At 55.8% G+C, this 16699-nt stretch overlaps 1 protein-coding gene across 1 annotated transcript in view; it reads right to left on the reverse strand.

Moving 5' to 3' along the window:
- The window catches only part of PIK3R3 (phosphoinositide-3-kinase regulatory subunit 3), a 78657-nt gene that overhangs the window by 49302 nt on the left and 12656 nt on the right, over positions 1-16699 (reverse strand). Inside the window, exons 5-7 of the mRNA XM_077182475.1 lie at positions 15356-15487; positions 12350-12551; positions 11915-12000 (exon numbers count right to left, since the gene is read on the reverse strand). Of these exons, the coding sequence (XP_077038590.1) occupies positions 11915-12000; positions 12350-12551; positions 15356-15487 (420 nt within the window). The remainder of the gene's footprint in view (positions 1-11914; positions 12001-12349; positions 12552-15355; positions 15488-16699) is intronic.

Here is a 16699-nt window from a genome sequence, read left to right on the forward strand (position 1 = left end):
TTGCTGTTATTTAGCTGCAGCTGTGACAGCTAGAAGTCTCCCCTTGTCCCCCTGCTCCCTAGGAAACATCCCTTGTACCAGCCCCTTCCCCAAATCCTCTCTCTCCTGTGCTGCTGGATCCTGGGGATGCTCCCTCCACACAGCCTTTAAGCTCTTGGGGTGAGTGATGGCTGTGGGATGTGCTGCCCCAGAGCTGCTTCATCTCTGCCCAGAACTGAGCTCTGCACCATCATCACCCCCACCTGCACCTCGGGGCCAGGCCGTGCCTCAGCTGCTTTTACCCAGAGAGGGACCTTGCAGCAGCCCTTTTGGGTCGGTTTTGCCAGTTTTCAGGTTTTTGCTCAAGCTGACTGTCTCTGACACCTCAGTCCTCAATGAAGTCAGCCAAGAGAGAATATCCTGCCTCCCATTCCCACTGGAGGGGGGTTTGGGGAGCACAGGGGCTGTCCTAGAGCCCACCCAGCCCCACTCTTAGCAACGGCAAAGAAGCTGCCACTTTTCCAAGCACTTCCCTTTGGGGCTTGTCTGATTAATGAGGGCTTGTTATTTCCAAACTGTTTGAAATCGTGTTTATTTTATCTGCCGCTGGATTCCTCTGACTCAGGGCTCATCGTTAACTGCCAAAGATGAGTGACAGATCCTGCTAATTACAGCTAATGATGGCCTTAAAGGATCTCTGCACACACACATGTGTTTGTGTGCACACATGCCAAGGGCCATTTATAATTTAAAGTGGGGAGAGTCGTTAGCATAAACCATGCCTGGATTAATTGCAGAGCGCGGCCTCTCCAGGGAGGATGCTCACCATGAGGTTGTGGTTTCAAGCACTGGATGCTGAGGGCAGCACAGGCTGCCTGGGCAGTGGCAGCGTGGTCCTGAGCTGAGTGTCAGCCTCGGAGACACCAAATCAAATCCACCACACAGGAAGTGTTTGGCACAGAGCAGTTAGGAGGGGCCAGAGGACACCAATATGTGGCATGGACATGAGTGGCTTGGAGCCATGCATGGCCAATGGGAGCTTGGCCATGCATGGAGCTGGTGTCCAGCCCCTGGAAGAGCTCTGTGGGGTGTTTTCCAACTATGAGGAGGACCATGCCCAAGAGACTCAGTTCTGCCCCAGTTTCTGTAGGAACAGGCAACTGGAGGAATGGGAGGCATTTTTTGTGGCTTTACTGAGGATAAAGCTGCAGGAGCACCAACCCCTTACTAGACATTAGAAACCTCACCCAGGGGGCTGGGGTTAGCAGTGCCCACTGCCCTGGATGTGCTCTTCCCTCTTCAGTCCCTGAGTAATCCAGCCCTGATGTGGTGACTTTGCTTTTATGTTTTTCCCCAGGAGGAAAAGAGAGAAGATGGAGACAATGAGGCTTTCTCTGCCCCTGGGCTGGAAAATGCAGAATGAGAAGCAGCAGCTACAGGATCTCACAGCCACCACCCTGCCAAGGAGACGGGCAGAGTGGGCTCATGCCATGGGCAGCCTGACTGGGGGCTTCCACAACCTTCCACAACCTTCCACAGTGAGGTCTGTTCCAAGCCCTTCCCTAAAGCAGCTCTCCATTTGCCTGGGCTGACTTTCACCCAGCCCTGTGAAGAGGGCACCCATGTGTCCCCTCACTCCATCCCCTCATCCTTCCTCTCCCTGGGGGTCCTAGTGATGCCCTTGCCCCTCTCCCTGTCCTGCCATCTCATGGAAGAGGTATCCAGAAGGAAACCAAAAGCTGTTCCAGATGGCAGAAAGGCTCAACAGAGTAGAACAACTGTTCCCCAGTCCTTACATTTCTGCAAACCAAATCCACCTTTCTTGGAAAAATGTAATTCAAGCTCCTCAGTCTTCCTTGGAGCTGGTGAGCAGCAAGAGCAAAGTGCCAGCATTGGCTCCCTGGGGAGGGGAAGTGCCATCCTGCAGAGTGCTTCTATATTGGTCTCTGCCATGAGCAGGTCTAAATTGGAAGTGATGGCAGCAGCAAGTGCCAGGATGCTGAGATGGACTCCAAGGCCTGCACAAAGTGATTTCAGGGGCTGCTTGTGCTTGGCCTGAGGGATGCCTGCCAGCACAGGACACTGCAGTTCTAATCCCACTAAAAGCTAGGTGGAAACAACTTGGACAAAGGCTTTTGTCTTTCTTGCTGAAAAGACCAGATTCCTGTCAAGACTGATGGCTTGTGAATTTGTCTAGGGTCTCTTGAATTGTTCTGGTCCCCAAAACACTCAGGTTTCTCCTTCTGAAACACCCCTAATGTTCAATTTAAGGCTCTTGCAGAAGCAGCTGTCAGAAGCTGCGGAGCAGAGCTTCCTTCAGACATGTGCAGCCACTCAGTGGTTGTGACCGTTCCTAAAATTGCCCAGGGAGGCTGTTTGGTCAGGGCCAGCTCTTGCTTGTGCTTTTTGCATTGCCAAACTCCTGTCACTGTCCTCCAATCCCTGTTCACACAGGGGTCCTGGGGGTTTGTGCTCTCTGGACCCCATTCTCCCCCTGGCATAGTTTCCTTTGCCGTGGTTCCCACTGGCATTTTACAAAGCCTTCTCCAGGCCATCTTTCTTATAGCTTTAATAACCCCACTGTAGCAGGATCAGGAGGTTACAGGAAAGATGCTCTGGAGGAGCCACAGTCTGGGAGCACAGGAAGGACTGTTATGGAAGCAAGAACAGTGACAGCCATGCTGGGCACCCACTTCACCAGGCTCAGTGCCATTTTGCCACAGATGCAGAGCTCTGGTGGCATTGGTGACCTTGGGGACATCAGTCTGCAGAGTCCATGTCTATGGTACATTGAGCTGTACAGCCCATGGGAAATGGGTAGCTTTGAGGTCCCAGGGCAACTTTGGGGTGTGCAGAGCTGAGGAGTCACCCCCAAGCCCAGGTGATGTTTTTCCCTCTATGCTGTGGCCAGGGAGGGTCAGAGCCGTGCGAGGTGTGGGGCAGGACAGGTCACCACGAGGCACCATGCTACAAGCTGCTTGCTCAGCAGCATGCTGAACCCTGCCCAAATAGCCCCTGTGATCACCATCACCCAGTGAGAGACCCCAATTGCAAAGAAAACAGGGAAACAGCTGAAAAAATAAAGTGTTACCATGGCACTGTGCGTGCCAGGTCAGAAATCTGGGATGGTGCTGAAGCACAGCCTCAGATGTTCCTCCTGCCCCAGGGTATGAAGAGCCAACAGAGAATGGAGAAAGTGCCAGGAGCCAGAGGGAAGACACCCTCCTGATGGCACCAGGGATGGGCAGTCAGGGCTTGTAGGTCCTCTAGATACTTGGGAAGAGCCAGGGATGCTGCAGCCACATCTGTGTGGTGTGAGGTGAAATGACCTAGCCCTTGCTCCCTGTCTCCTGGGCATGACACAGTGCCAGGCTGCTCAGTGAGGTGCCAGCCTCTGTGGGTACCCCAGCCCCTTCACCACCTGCAACCCTCCCCAAATGCCAGAAGTATCCAAAAGATGGAGAAATCTCCTTAACCAAAGAATGGCCACAAGTTCCCAGAGACAGTCCCATGGGGCAGTAACTTTTTTGAGTTGAAAGATGAACAGAGATGAGCTGAGCAGACGGCTTTGCTGGGAGAACTGGAAGGTGGTGCAGCCTCAAAATCAGGATCAGAGGCAATGCCTGCCTCACAACCCTGCACATAGGACTGCCACACTGAGACCACCAAACTCCTGCACCTCTGCCCCGTGCCTCTGGTTATCCCCAGCATCAGCTGGCCTGGGGCAGGACAGGTCACAGCCCAGCTCTGTGCCCCCGGCCCTGCAGGTGTGGGCAGGGTGTGGGTGGAAGCAGCATTCCCTGCCCTATCTGCCAGCCTCTGGGATTAGCTGTGCACATCAGAGCAGCTCTAGCAGTGCCTGGGTAAGAACAGATAGACACAGATAAGGCAACCTGAATCCTGGGGAAGGCGAGCCAGCTGCATTAATCCCCGTGCATCCAGGCGCTGACTGGAAGATGCTATCATCCCCTTTCTCTCCCCAGCAGCTTGTGTGTGGCTGTCAGTCCTGCCTCACGCAAGGACAAAACCCGGCGCTTGCATGGGTGGCCCCTCTCTCCCAGAGTTGCTAGTGGCTCCCATGGGGACACTGCTGGTACAGGGATGCACAACCCACACAGGGTTAGAGCTGGTATAGGTGTCTACAGCCAGTGTGGGACACCACAGCTGGTACAGAGAGCTATGGATGGGGCAGGGGCGTGCAGCCAGGTGGAGACGGCCAAAAGTATGAGGAACACAGCCAGGATGGGGACCCAGCTGCCATGGGGACACATGCAGGGGGACTCTGTAGAGCCCCGAGACATAGTGATGCTGCAGGACAAAGGATGACCTGCGGTATCACCCACCCCTGTGATGGCTCGGGGTCATCCCCATGTCCCTCCCCAGGCTCCGGCTCTCCAGCTGCAGCCAGCAGGAGGGTTCAGCACTGTGCAGGCACATGGAGGGAGGGGAGCCCTGCCAAGTCCCTGCTGTGTCCCCATCACTGTCATGCTGCAGGCTGCACGGTGTTGGGTGCAGCACGGCACTGCCCATCCCGTTAGCGCTGTCATGAAAGTGCCACCGCTGCGGCAGCTGGGCCTGGCCACCATCTCTACTTCCAGGTAAACAGATGAAACAAGCGGCTCAAATTCCCTCCCCGCCCCGGCATTCCCGGCCACACAGACCCACCATTCAGCCCCGCCACCCCGAACAAACCTCCAGTGTTTGGGAGAGGGCTCCTGCTCCCGGCGGAGCGCCGTGGGGGGGGACACACTGCAGCCGGGCATTTGACACCTGGCCAGGCTGGAGCGCGGCCAGGGGGCACAGAAAGAGATGCTGTGTTTTTGGCCGGATCCTGCCGTGCTGGGGCAGGGGCAGAAAGGACCCCTTGTGTGCATGGGACCCAGGGATGCCCCCATGGCTTGGCTGCAAACAGGGTCCCACTAGCCTGTGGCAGTGGGCACCAGTGACTCCTTGGAGTGGGAGCCCAAAGGGGTGAGGGAGTCAGAGGTAGGGATGCCCTGTTGCCATCCAAAAGATTTGCAAAAAGTCACAAAAGCAGTGGGGATGATTCACCACATGCAAGTGCTGGCAGAGGCAGAAGCAGGAGGCAGCTTTCCCTGTGCATCACCTTGCCATTTACAAGGATGAGAGAAGAGTGCTGGCTCCTGCCCCTTGGACTCTTCTCCTCCAACCTCCCAACCCTCTCCCCAGATTTTCCTTGGCTGGGGGTCCATCCTGCAGCACATCCTGGGATGCTCTGGCCACGGACAGGGCTCAGAGGGATGCCCTCCAGGGAGCCTGACACTGAGCTGAGCACATCCCTGCCTCACCCATGACACTTACTGTGGGGCCAGGCTGAAATGGAGAGGGGAAGGCAGGAGGCAGAGCCTTGATGCTCCAGCATCCCAGCTGTTCCTTCTGCTGCCTCCATCATCCAAAAACAGCTGTCAGTGCTGTTCTCAGGGACATTGTCCCCTCCTCCATGCCTGACACCTTCCTCCCTTGCTGTCCCTGAGAAGGTGGTTTTCCTCCCCAAGGAGTGCAGGGAAAGCATTTTCCACCACGGCAGATGAAAATGGATTCCAATCCAATTTTACCCTAGTACCACTTCAGTGATTTTGATGGAGCTGCTCTGGATGGGTGCTGGTTGGAGCCAGAGGACAGCTGTCGTGGCTCCATAGACCAGGGGTTTCTTATCTGTGTCACCTTTGATTACTGTAATTGAAATCCTGCTCTGATCTGAGCCGTGCCCGAACGTTTGTGCTGCCTGTACGGCTCTCGGCTCCAACAGCAAAATGACGTTAATAGATTTTAAAGCCAGGCAAGGCCTGTAAGAGCATTTCTGCCTGACCTCCCGGATGGCAGCCGACAGCCACCACTTACCCCAGTCCCGCGCTCGCTGCTGGCACAGCCCTGTCATCCCCCTGTGACTCATTTTCCCTCCTGGAAGCACAAATCCTGCCTTTCCCCAGAGCTGCTCGTGTGTCTGTGCTGGGTAGCCTGCCTCCTCCCACCCCTTTGGAACAGAGCCTGCTCTCGAGGGAGGCAGGGTCCAGGGGTGCTGGTGGGATCACAGTGGGATCGGCTTCCCTACCCTAGCATGAAATTCCCCATGGAAGCATTGCCCTTTTCTGGCATCTCCTGGCCAAAAGGGCAGCAGGGGGACCTGCTGCCAGGCAGGAAGCAGGGGATGGAAATGCCACTGCACAGTCGAAGACGCTCCTGGCTTTGGTGCCAAGCTGGACAATCAGCTGTGGCTGGTGGCATGGCCAGTGCTTTGTCACCCTCCTCATCTTCTTTGTGAAGCTGCCCGTGGTGTTTAGGCAGAGGCTGCGGCAGAAAGGGTGACGCCAGCCCAGACAGTGTCTGAGGGCAGGAGCTGGGAGGACACGCGCGCTGGCACACACATTCCTGCAGTCTGGCTTGGCCAGCAGCTGGCACAGGGAGCGAGCCAGCCCTCACCACTGTGGGACAGCAAAGCTGGTGGCTCCCTCTGGGTTGCTGAGGTTCTGCTCAGCCAGCCTGGCCTCTGGGAGCTGCCCTCTGGGACAGGCAGAGGTGTCCCAGGTTCAAAGCTCCATCACAAGAAGATGGAATGCAAATCTCAAGAGTCAAACCCTGCGTGTGCCAGACAATCATCCTGAACCCCCAGGTTTCTCACGCTGGCAGCTTTTTTCATGACCATACAGCTGAGAGCTGGTCAGCTCCCTGTGTGCTGACACAGCAACCTGGGTTGGCACCAATCTGACAGAGCCATCTCAAAACTTCATACTCTGGCCAAAGGGAAAGCAGGCTGGCCAGACAGCAGGGCACTCCAGCACCCCACCACCAGCACACAGTCTCCCCCTGGATCCTGGCTGGCCGAGCAGCAGCGTTTCCTCTCACGCTGGCGGGTCGTGGGCCGGCAGAACACACAATGCTTGGGGTTATCCAGGCCTTATCAGCTCTGGCCATGCAGTGCAGGCAGGAAAAGGCTTTCAATCCCAGCCGAGCCCTGTTTCCGTCAGGAGCCATTCCCTCTGTCATGGGGGAGGGCTGGACCATGCCGTGCTTTTGATATGGGGACCAGTGAAGCTGGGCTATGGGGAGAGCAGGACCACGGGGTTTTCATGCTGTACCCCAAAAGCATTTCCAGGCTCTCTCCTTTGTGCTGGGAAAGCTGCCTGTCTCCAAGCAATGTAGCTGTTCCTGCCCCGCCTTTACACACCAGAGCTGGTGAGACCCAGGAAAGGGGTTGCCTTTAGGGCATGCAGTAGAGGTCTGGGCTGGCTGAGACATCCTTTGCTGGGGGTCACTGCTCCCCATCCCAGGAAGGCATTCCAGAGCTCTGACATGCCAGGAAAATGCCTGCTCAGAGCTGTACAGGCAACCTGAGAAATTCCACAGCAAAGGTCACCAATGCCAGCCACAGGGGGGGAAACTGAGGCATGAGTAGATAACATCCTTCCCAGGGCTGCTCCAGCCTCTTAAAGCTGACTGGAGGAAGAGGGCTGTGGCACAGGGTCTCTCTTAGTTCCTCAGCCCAAACCCACAGGATCAGGGAATGCCTGGCCCCTGCTCCTCCAATCCCTGCAGCAGCACACACGGGTGGAAAGGGGAGGCACTGGCAAAGGCTGGGCTTGCTGCGATCCCCTCCCGCTCCATGATTAATTGAACACAAGCTAAAATTAGCCTGGAGGCAGCACCCCTGGGGTCTCCTAGCGGCATCCCACTGCCCGCCGGCTGCCTGCAAGTGGGTCAGGCTGCAGCTCCCTCCCAGCTGGGCACCCTGGGTGCTTGGGGGACCCCCACGCTCTGCTGAAGGTGGGAGCATCGCTCCTGGCTCCATGGCACAGCTCTGCACCTCTCACCTCCCCGCTGCCGCCCTTCCCAGAGGCTTTTCCCTCTCTGGATTCACCGGGCAGGGCTGCGTTATGAGGAGCAGCTGGGAAGGCACAAGGCTGCCTTTTGGGATGGCAGGAGTGTGGATCCCCGTCATGTTCCTCCCCATGCCTTCAGGGATCTGTTATTTTTAGCCACTTTCTCTACCTCATGTTGCTAGCTCGGCTCTGGCTCTTTTTCCTCCCCTTCCCCAGTGTTAATTTGTTTTCTCTGTATTATTTGCAGATTCGGGGAGGCAGAACGAGGTGTTTTGGCACAGGGGACCACTCAGCCATGGCTTCTTCATGCTGCTCTCCATCCAGGGTTTTGGTTGGGTTTTCTCACGGCTATTTTTAACGCACACCAACAGCTCTGAGGGGATGAAACACCAAGGGGTAATGCAAATTTGAGGTTCCCTGTGGCCCATGTGCCAAGCCAGATGGGAGGGTGCTCATGGTTGTGCAGGGATGCTCCCGGGGAGGCAGGGCAGCACCTGGACACAGCCCCCAGCTGCACCCTCTGTGCTGGATTACATACAATGCCTCCTGCTCCCTCTTGACCCCTCTGCTCATCCAAGTCTGCAACCTCCCCCATGCCACATCAGCTGGGGAGAGCAGGGAGGCTGGGCTTTTCCCTTGGATCCAGAAGAAAGCAAACAGGGAGAAAGTTAATTAAAAACTTCAAAGCCAGATCATTCTAATTTGGCTTAACACGGCAGTCCTGCTCAGCATTGATGCTGTCCCAGAGGTGCCTGCTGGGGCTTGGGCTGGGAAGTGCCCAGAGTGTCACATCACAGGATGTTCGTGGGATTGTCACCCACCACTGCCACCACTGCAGCCCTGCTCAGCCCTGGGGATAGGCTGCCACAGAGCTAAGCTCGGGGCTGGGCACCTGGGCACCAGCCTTCCCAGGGACTGGATTTTGAAGCCAGGAAGGGTGATTCCATGGGGAGGCTGTTCCTCAGTTTCCCCATGGCACAGGGCTGCCAAAACTGCTTGTTGGGAAGATGTTTTCAAAGCACCTGGGGTGGTGCTGATCCATATCCTGGCATGATACCACTGCCCCATGTGAAGCAGGGCAGGGCTGGGGCTCCTGGGGGGAAGCAGGGGGTGTCTGCCTCAGCAGGGTCCAGAAAAACAGTGGCCCTTGTCCTAGGGTGAGGACCTGGCACCACGGGTCCTGACCCCTCCAGCCACTGCTCTGAAGGAAGTAGGGGACATCTTCCTTGCCCAGTTCTCACTCTTTTCTCCAAAAGGAACCAAAAGGTTTTTTCCAGAAAGCTACGTCACAGGACAGTGATGCTCCTGCCCAAGCGCTCTGCCGCCTTGCTCTGCCTCCTGCCCCCGCTTTCAGGTTTTTTTGGTGGTGGGTTGAGGGTTTTTTTTCAGAACTTTTGGCTGCATGGTGAGTAAAGGCATCCTGCTGTCTGAGGGCTAACGGCTCGTTGGAGAGATAATAAAGCAAAGGGGAGTAAATTAAAGTGCCTATAAATAGCACCAGGAGAGGAAAAGGAGATGAAGTCATCTTCCTTCAGCTGAGCTGGTATTTGCATCACTCCTTCCCTTTGCCTTCCCCTGCCCCCTCACCCTGCTCGGGAAACAGTCATTCCCAGACACTGGGATCCTGCTGTGAGCTCTGCATGCCCCCCTGGACCTCCATGGGGCTGAGAAATCTCCTCCTGGGGTGTCTGCCCAGTGCTGGGGACTCACTGGAGACCACAGCGAGGTGCCAGTCACTTGCCCCCAGGCTCCATGGCAGCTTCCCTACGGATCTGTGGCATTGCCCTGTGCAAACTAGAGCAGGGCCCTATGCAAACCAGTGCCTCCAGCATGACTCCAGCGCTGCATCCCAGGAATAGCTTTCAGGAGCCATCACAAACCCATTTTCTCCTTTGCAGCTCATAAAACAGGCAGCTAAAGAGACCCCCAGGACCAGTGGCCTGGAGGAAGGGATGCTGCAAACCCAACAACAGCAAGTTCACCCAGAGAAGCCCCTCCAGGAGCCAAATTCCATAATTTACATTTTTATTCTTTAAGATTCTAACATCCAAGACTCAAAAACTCCCCTATCAGTCCCAGGACACATGGGAGAGGAAGGATCCTGGCCCTGCAGGAGCCTCCCTGGAATCAGCAGAGAGCTTCAGATCTCTCCTCAAACCTCTCCATGCCAAGGAGGCCACTGCCCCTGCAGCCCCAAGCAGCCCCAAGCCCCCCAGCTGCCCCCTCACATGAGGTATATTTACATGAGTCAGAATGAGGTCACACCACGGTTTCCTTATGTCAGCTACCGACTCCTATTCCTGTGCTAGGCACACACACCCGTGTTATTCCAGGGTATTTATAGCTATTTTACATGTATAATTATAAAACCACAACTCCACACACACACAGAAATAATCCCGGTGCCGGGATGCAGGGGAGTGGGGCCAGGCTGATGGGAGCAGGAGCAGGACCTGGACTGCACCGCTAATAATAATTCTTTGCACTTTATATATAGCCCCTTTCATCCACAGCTCTCAAAATCGCTTTGCAGGCATTTAATTAAGCTTCCCAACATCCTAATGTGATGACAGCCAAGTAATAATATCCTCGCTTTTAGGTACAAAGAGAGGGGGGGTGGCAGGACTTGCCTGAAGTCCCACAGCGAGTCCAAGTGTCCTGTGTCCTGCCCCACACTTGTGGGATGACCACAGGGGAGATTTTGACTCAAAAAGGGGATGAGGACCTCAAGATCCTGCCCAACCCCTCTCCTCGGTTTGGGGTGGTGACACGGATGACATTGCAAAGCCTGGGGATGGCAGCAGTGACCCCAGGGACTGCTGGGCTGCAGCTGCCCATCAGCTGGATCAGCAGGTGGAAGAGACAGATGCATCCTGACAAACTCATGGGTGTGAGCTTGGGGGAGAGCAATAAATGAGATGACAGGTCTGAAAGGGCTGATTTACGAGGAATATTAAGAGTTGTAATCCAGCCTGGCCTGGGCATCCCCCAGGGAGGCAGGGTGGTGACAAGGACCCAGAGACATCACAAACCAACAGGATTCACTGGGGCCAGCGCCAAGATATCTCCAAGCAGGAGGGCTGGAAGCAATTGTGCCTCTCAGGCACCCAGGCAGCTCAGTGTGGGGGAATAGATGGGTCTCAGTGACAGCCTGGAGATGGGATCCCACAAGAATGGGTCTCTGTGGTCCTCCAGGTCTGAGGTTTGTGCTCCCCTGAGCACCCTCTCTACCTCCCATGTACACTCCTACTTGGATGGACCAGTTGCCCCCATCCTTGGGGTGCTGCAGAGGGCACAGGGAGCATGGGCTCCAGTTTTGGACACTGATAGGATCACAAGCTGCCACCCAGCAAGAGTGACACAGCAAGAGAAGGTGGCCAGCAGAGCAAAAGAGTGAGGAGGTGCTGGAGACAAACACTGGTGTTGGCAATGAAAGTGGCAGGAAAGGGGCAGGACTGCAGCCCTGGGGTGAGGCTCACTAACATCTGCAGAAAAAGCCTCTCTGCTGACTGCTGTCCATGCATGGAGGGGTGGGGGTAAGTGCCTGTCCTCATCCCCACCCTAGGGATGCCCTGTGGGGAAGCAGCAGTGGATGCAGGGTGATTCTGTACACATGGGGACTAAATGCAAGTCAAAAATCACAAACCTTGATTGGATCCTGTAGCAAGTACCATTCTGCCATTTTATGGTCATGCTGCTATTTTTTTCCTCCCAGATTATATCCAGATCCCTGCTCTCTGAAACAAGCTGCACACGAGCCGCCCACCAAGAGCCCCCAGCTCATACCAAGCCCCCAAGGTGAGGGACCAGAACCTGTTTGCATCACAAACCCAGGCACCAGAGAGCAATGACCGAAACATGAAGCCAGAAAACAGCTGCAAACCTTCTGAGGGGCTGCAAAGAAATGGCCCCAAATGAATGTGTCTCTGAGGAAAAAGGAGAGAGGGACATGGGGCAGGAAGCCAGCACAGTCTGGGCACTGCCACAGGGACAGCAGCACTTTTGCATCACTGAAACTGCCCCATGACTTGCTGCTGTGACTGCTCTGAATGCCACAGCCGCTGTCCCCCCTCCACCACCAGGCAGACGTCTCTTACCAGGAGCTGCTGGCAGCTCTGCCACCTCGCTGGCCATGATGAAGGACTCGAGGATCCTTGCACGGAGCTCAGGGCCTGCCTCGGTGCTGAGAGGAGAAGGAGAGGGGTGTGAGGACACCAGCAGTTCCACCTCCCTGGAGAGCCCCAGCTCCCTGGAATAGCAGGCAGCTACCCCTGTGGGTCTGCTGTGGGACTGAGGCATTGCTGTGAATCCCAGTGTGTGCATCGTGCCTGCGCACTTTGGGCCCTGGTGTGATGTCTGAGCACCACAGCTGGAATGGCAGCTTCCACATCTGGCCTCCCCCTACGGAGAACGCTGTGCCTGGGGCACTGATGGATTGTCACACAGCAAAACCAGCTTGGTTGGGAGCAGCCTGGGCAGCATGGGCACCCTGCTCTCACCCTCCCTGTCCCATGCATGGCAGAGGACCTCACCTGGCGGCCCCAGGGCGCAGCAGCAGCTCCCCAAAGAGCTCCCCGAGGAGCCGGGGCGAGAGGCGGCTGCGGTGGCCGCCCTGGCACAGGTGACAGAAGTGGCGGGCGAGCTGGCGCAGGAGCAGTGCCTGGGGCTGTGGCAGGGCTGGGGGGGCCAGCAGGGCTCTGGCTCGCTGGCCACACTCCTCCAGGCCTGGGGTCTCTGTAGCAGAAGGGACACAGGAAAAACAAAAGGTTAGTTTGGGAGGGCAGGGGCATCCCCATGACTCTCACAGGAGCTCAGCACCTACCAGCACACAGGGCATGAGCTGTGGTAGTTCTCTGCTCCTCCTAGAGACCCAAAAAAACCTGACCTCAACCTCTCCCAACACTATTTTTTTACAGCCCATCCCTTTCCAGAGAGGCCATGGGACTTGTGGATATCCCAGGGTCTGCAGAGATTATTTCTTCAGGGTCTTGGCCATTTCTTTCTGGGGTTTGCCTGCCCCGTTTGCCCAGTCACACCTCCCCAGATCAGGTTGTGAGGTGCCTTTGGCACATTCCTTCTGTCAGCACATCCAGGTAGGGAGCTCAGAGGGCTGAGCTGCTCACCTGGTCAGGGCTGCACCTCAAAATCCCTCACTGCTGCTCAAATGGAGAACATTCCATGGTGCACAGCAAAGCCATAATAAAGGCAGAGGTGGGAAAATGGGCACCAGCCTGAAGATCTGCTGAATTTAAAGGCTCAGCCTTCCCCTCCAGAAACAGTGAGCTGGGAGGGAAAAGGGTTTTTAGGAAGAAAAAACAATAAGCACTTGGGCTGCAGGTGGGGCTGCAGTGAGGCTCCTGCAGCCCCCTGCATCATGGTCTCACTCCCCATGGAACACAGCACAGCGAGAGCTGACTGGGGTGCAGCTGCTTCCAGTGATACTGGAATTGCCCACATGGATAAAATCAGACAATGGCATTGCACATCACAGAACAAAAACCAAAACCACTTGCTGCCAAAACCACTGTCACGGGTGTCCTGAGCAGCCCACAGCCCACAAGCTCCCACCATGTCCCCAGAGCCCTCTGGCAGCTTTGTGAGCTGTGAGCTCAGTGCCCTGGGACTGCGATGCTGCCCCAGGCACAGGAAACAGCCACTCTCCAGCCATCCTCCATCCCTGCCTTGTCCCAGCCCTTTTATCTGCTGGGGACAGGGAAGTCCCCAGGGCTGGGCTGCTCTCAGCTGCCTTCAAAGCCCGGCGAGGCCGGGGGCTGACTCAGCTCCGCGGCTCTTTGCACCAGGACTGAGGCTTGGCCAATGCACAGCCAGCTCCCGACATCCATCCTTGGAGCCAGGGTGCACCGGAGCCGGAGGGGCAGGGGTCTGGGATCCCCTCCAAAGCAGCTCTGCAACCCAGCCGTGTTGGCAATGGGGTGCTGGTGAGATCTTGTAGCCAAGAAACTGCTCCTGAGGGATGTTTAGCTTTGCTCCAGGGCCTCCCCTGCCACAATTATTGCTTTTTTTGCACCTAGAGGATCCTGCAGGAGAAGGCTCATGGCCAAAGGGGGAATTGGAGGATGTTTTTCCCTTCCTTTTGAAGGTGGTCATCTTGCTGCTTTCCCAGCTCTCAGCCTCAAGCAGGGCAGAGGAGCCTTGCAGGGCAGGCTGCCAAAACCCAGCACCGTCTCCTCAAAGACTTACATTTTAATTTTTTCTTTTAAGCCCCAGAGAAATCCTCTTCCCATTGGTTTCTCCACCGCTCTGCCCCCTCCTCCTCCTGCCCCTGTTGTGCCAGGAGCAGAGCCCGCTGCAGCACAGGCTGCAGGGAAAGGCGCTTCCCTTTGAAGTTGCTTAACGAGGCAACCCAGCTAATTGCTTCCTAATTGCGTTTTTATCCTTGGAAGGGAGGCAGCCTTTGATTTCTCCTCTGACGGGTGAGGGGAAGGCAGCTTCTCTGTGCCACCAGCCCCAGGGGTATTTCTTCTGGCTCTGTGTCTCAGCACAGGGCAGGGAGGATGGGGTGTGAGTTATCCCTCACCTTCTTCCTGAGTCCCTTCTGCCTCACTGGAAGCCACAAAGAGCCAGTGGCCTTTTCCCATCAAGACATGGTAGGAAAAGGCCACGGGTCTGGGTACTGGTGATCTTTTGGTGCCTCTTAAGGCAGCCAAGAATATGATCTGCCCAAGCACTAATCTGGCTTAGGATGGGGAGGTGATGCTCAGGGATGGAGGGTACTGCAGCAACTGGCAGTGAGATGAGAGCTGCTGTGGAAGGGGAAGAAATCCTGGTTTCACAAGCAGCAAGAGGTTCAGGTCCTGTTGAACACAGTGGGCAAGGGTTTGCTGTGTGCCTGGTGATGCCCACAGGCCCTCAGGCTGGGAGGGGTAGAGTGGCTCTGTGAGGACTCACTTGAAATGGATTTTGGTCTGGCCTCACTGTTGGGATGGACCATGGGCTCTGCTGACCTGGGTATGAGCCCTGCTCTGTTTATTTGAAAAGAAATCAAATAAAACCAAAACCTTGACAGTCTCCTACATTTGCACAGAGCCTCAAAAGCTTGCAGGGATCTAAAGGCGCTTCCTAATGGCACTAAGCTGAAAAAGCTGAGAATTTTTTGTGCCCATATAAAGCCAGGAGTTAATGAGATTACAGGAAAAATTTCCCAGGCAGCAGAGCCAAAATATTATAATAACGCTTTCTTCTGGGGCCAGCATCACCCAGCCTTGGCAGCTGCCCGTCCTGGCAGGCAGCACCTCCTTCTCCAGGCACTGCAGAGGGAGAAGACCACGCTGTGGTGGGGGCAAAGCAGCCCCCTGGATCTCCCTTCTTTCCCAGAGCATCTCCCAGTTGATGCTATGCTGCTCTGGCACAGGTGATGTTCCCAATGGCCCTTTGTAAAATCTGCCTTTAGTACAGCATTGGGCAGGGGATGGGGTCAGGGCCACCCTGGAGATGCTGGGAAGTCTTTCTAGGGGCTTCCCAAAGTTCCTCCAGCCCCACAGAGGTGCCAGGTGTGGGGGCAGCCCGTGTGTGCTTACCTTGAGCCATGTGGACCAAATCACTGTAGAGAGCTGGAGGGATGAGGGGTGTGGGGAGCTCCTGGAGGTACCACTTCAGGGCATCTGCCAGTGTCTGAGCCTCGTACAGGTCCATGTCCACAGCTGAGGCATCTGGGAGAGAGACACAGGGAACCCTGAGCCCATGGTTCTTCCCTCTGGCACAGAGCTCGGAGCTCGTCATCCCTGTGGGCCTTCCTGCAGACATGGGGGCTGATTTCTGTGCCCATGCCCCCCTCTCCCCCGTGGGGCAGTGCATGATTTCACTGCCACCACTCACCCAGCAAATATTCCTGTCCCAGTTTCCCCTGACCCCGAGTTCCACGTGCCCAAGGAGAGCATGCGGCAGCATCTCTGCTCTGGGTAAACTGTACATCCAGGGCATGGGACAGGGAGCCTCACCATCCCACTGGGGTCCCACTGCAGGATAGGATCCATGGCAAGAACTGAGCAACTGCTCAGGAACCTTCTAGTTTTCAGGGCCAGGTGCCATGTGCCAACCCCAGCCCAGCAGGACCTGCTTGGAGAAGGCATCCATGGAATGGGGTTATGGTTCCCAGACAATTCAAGTTGCTAAAGGCCCATGTGACCCCCAGTAATCCCAAAATGCTGTGAATGTGCCCCAATTGGCATCACTTCTCCCAGCCCTGAAAGGTGGCTGCCCAGGGGGAGGTGGTGAAGGATGCTCCAGGAATGGGGGAAAGCACAGGAGGCCGCACAGCCTGGGCTCAGGGGCTCGGGGGTCCTGGGATCAGGACAGGGGCAGTGCTGGGAGCAGAACTGTCCCATGGCCTGTCAGGAGTCAGAGGGTGGGATGTGTCTGTCTGAGCCCCATGGCCAGGCCAGCACAGGGACATTGCTTCACCCTGGTCCAGGGGGAAGAAGCCTTTCAGCATCCTTTGGTATTGCCTCATGTGTTTGTCTTGGAGGTCTCCCATCCTGGCTGGGCTGGGTGGTGGCTGTCTGGAGGGTGATGGTGCCTTTTGCAAAGATCTGAAGGTTTCAAAATCTGGCTTTGGTTCAAACTGGACCCAAATGCAATGTTTTGAAATTCTTCTTCTTGGAGAATTTGGAGGGCGAGGGGTATGGGAGGTTGGGAATAATTTAAAAAATGAACATATTTGAGATGGTCTGAAATGGTTAATTTAAAAAAAAGAAAATCAAATTTGTCTTTTTTGTAAAGATGCTGTGTCAGGCTCCAAATGGCCTGGAATGACAGAGAAGAGTGTGGGCTTGCTCAGAGCAGGCTCTGAGCCCCCTTCCACTCTGCTCACTGGATCTTTACCCCCTGAATGCAGCTTCACTGAAATTGGAGCCATTTTGGGA

This window comes from Agelaius phoeniceus, chromosome 8 (assembly GCF_051311805.1).
Source record: "Agelaius phoeniceus isolate bAgePho1 chromosome 8, bAgePho1.hap1, whole genome shotgun sequence".
NCBI classification, from domain to species: Eukaryota; Metazoa; Chordata; class Aves; order Passeriformes; family Icteridae; genus Agelaius; species Agelaius phoeniceus.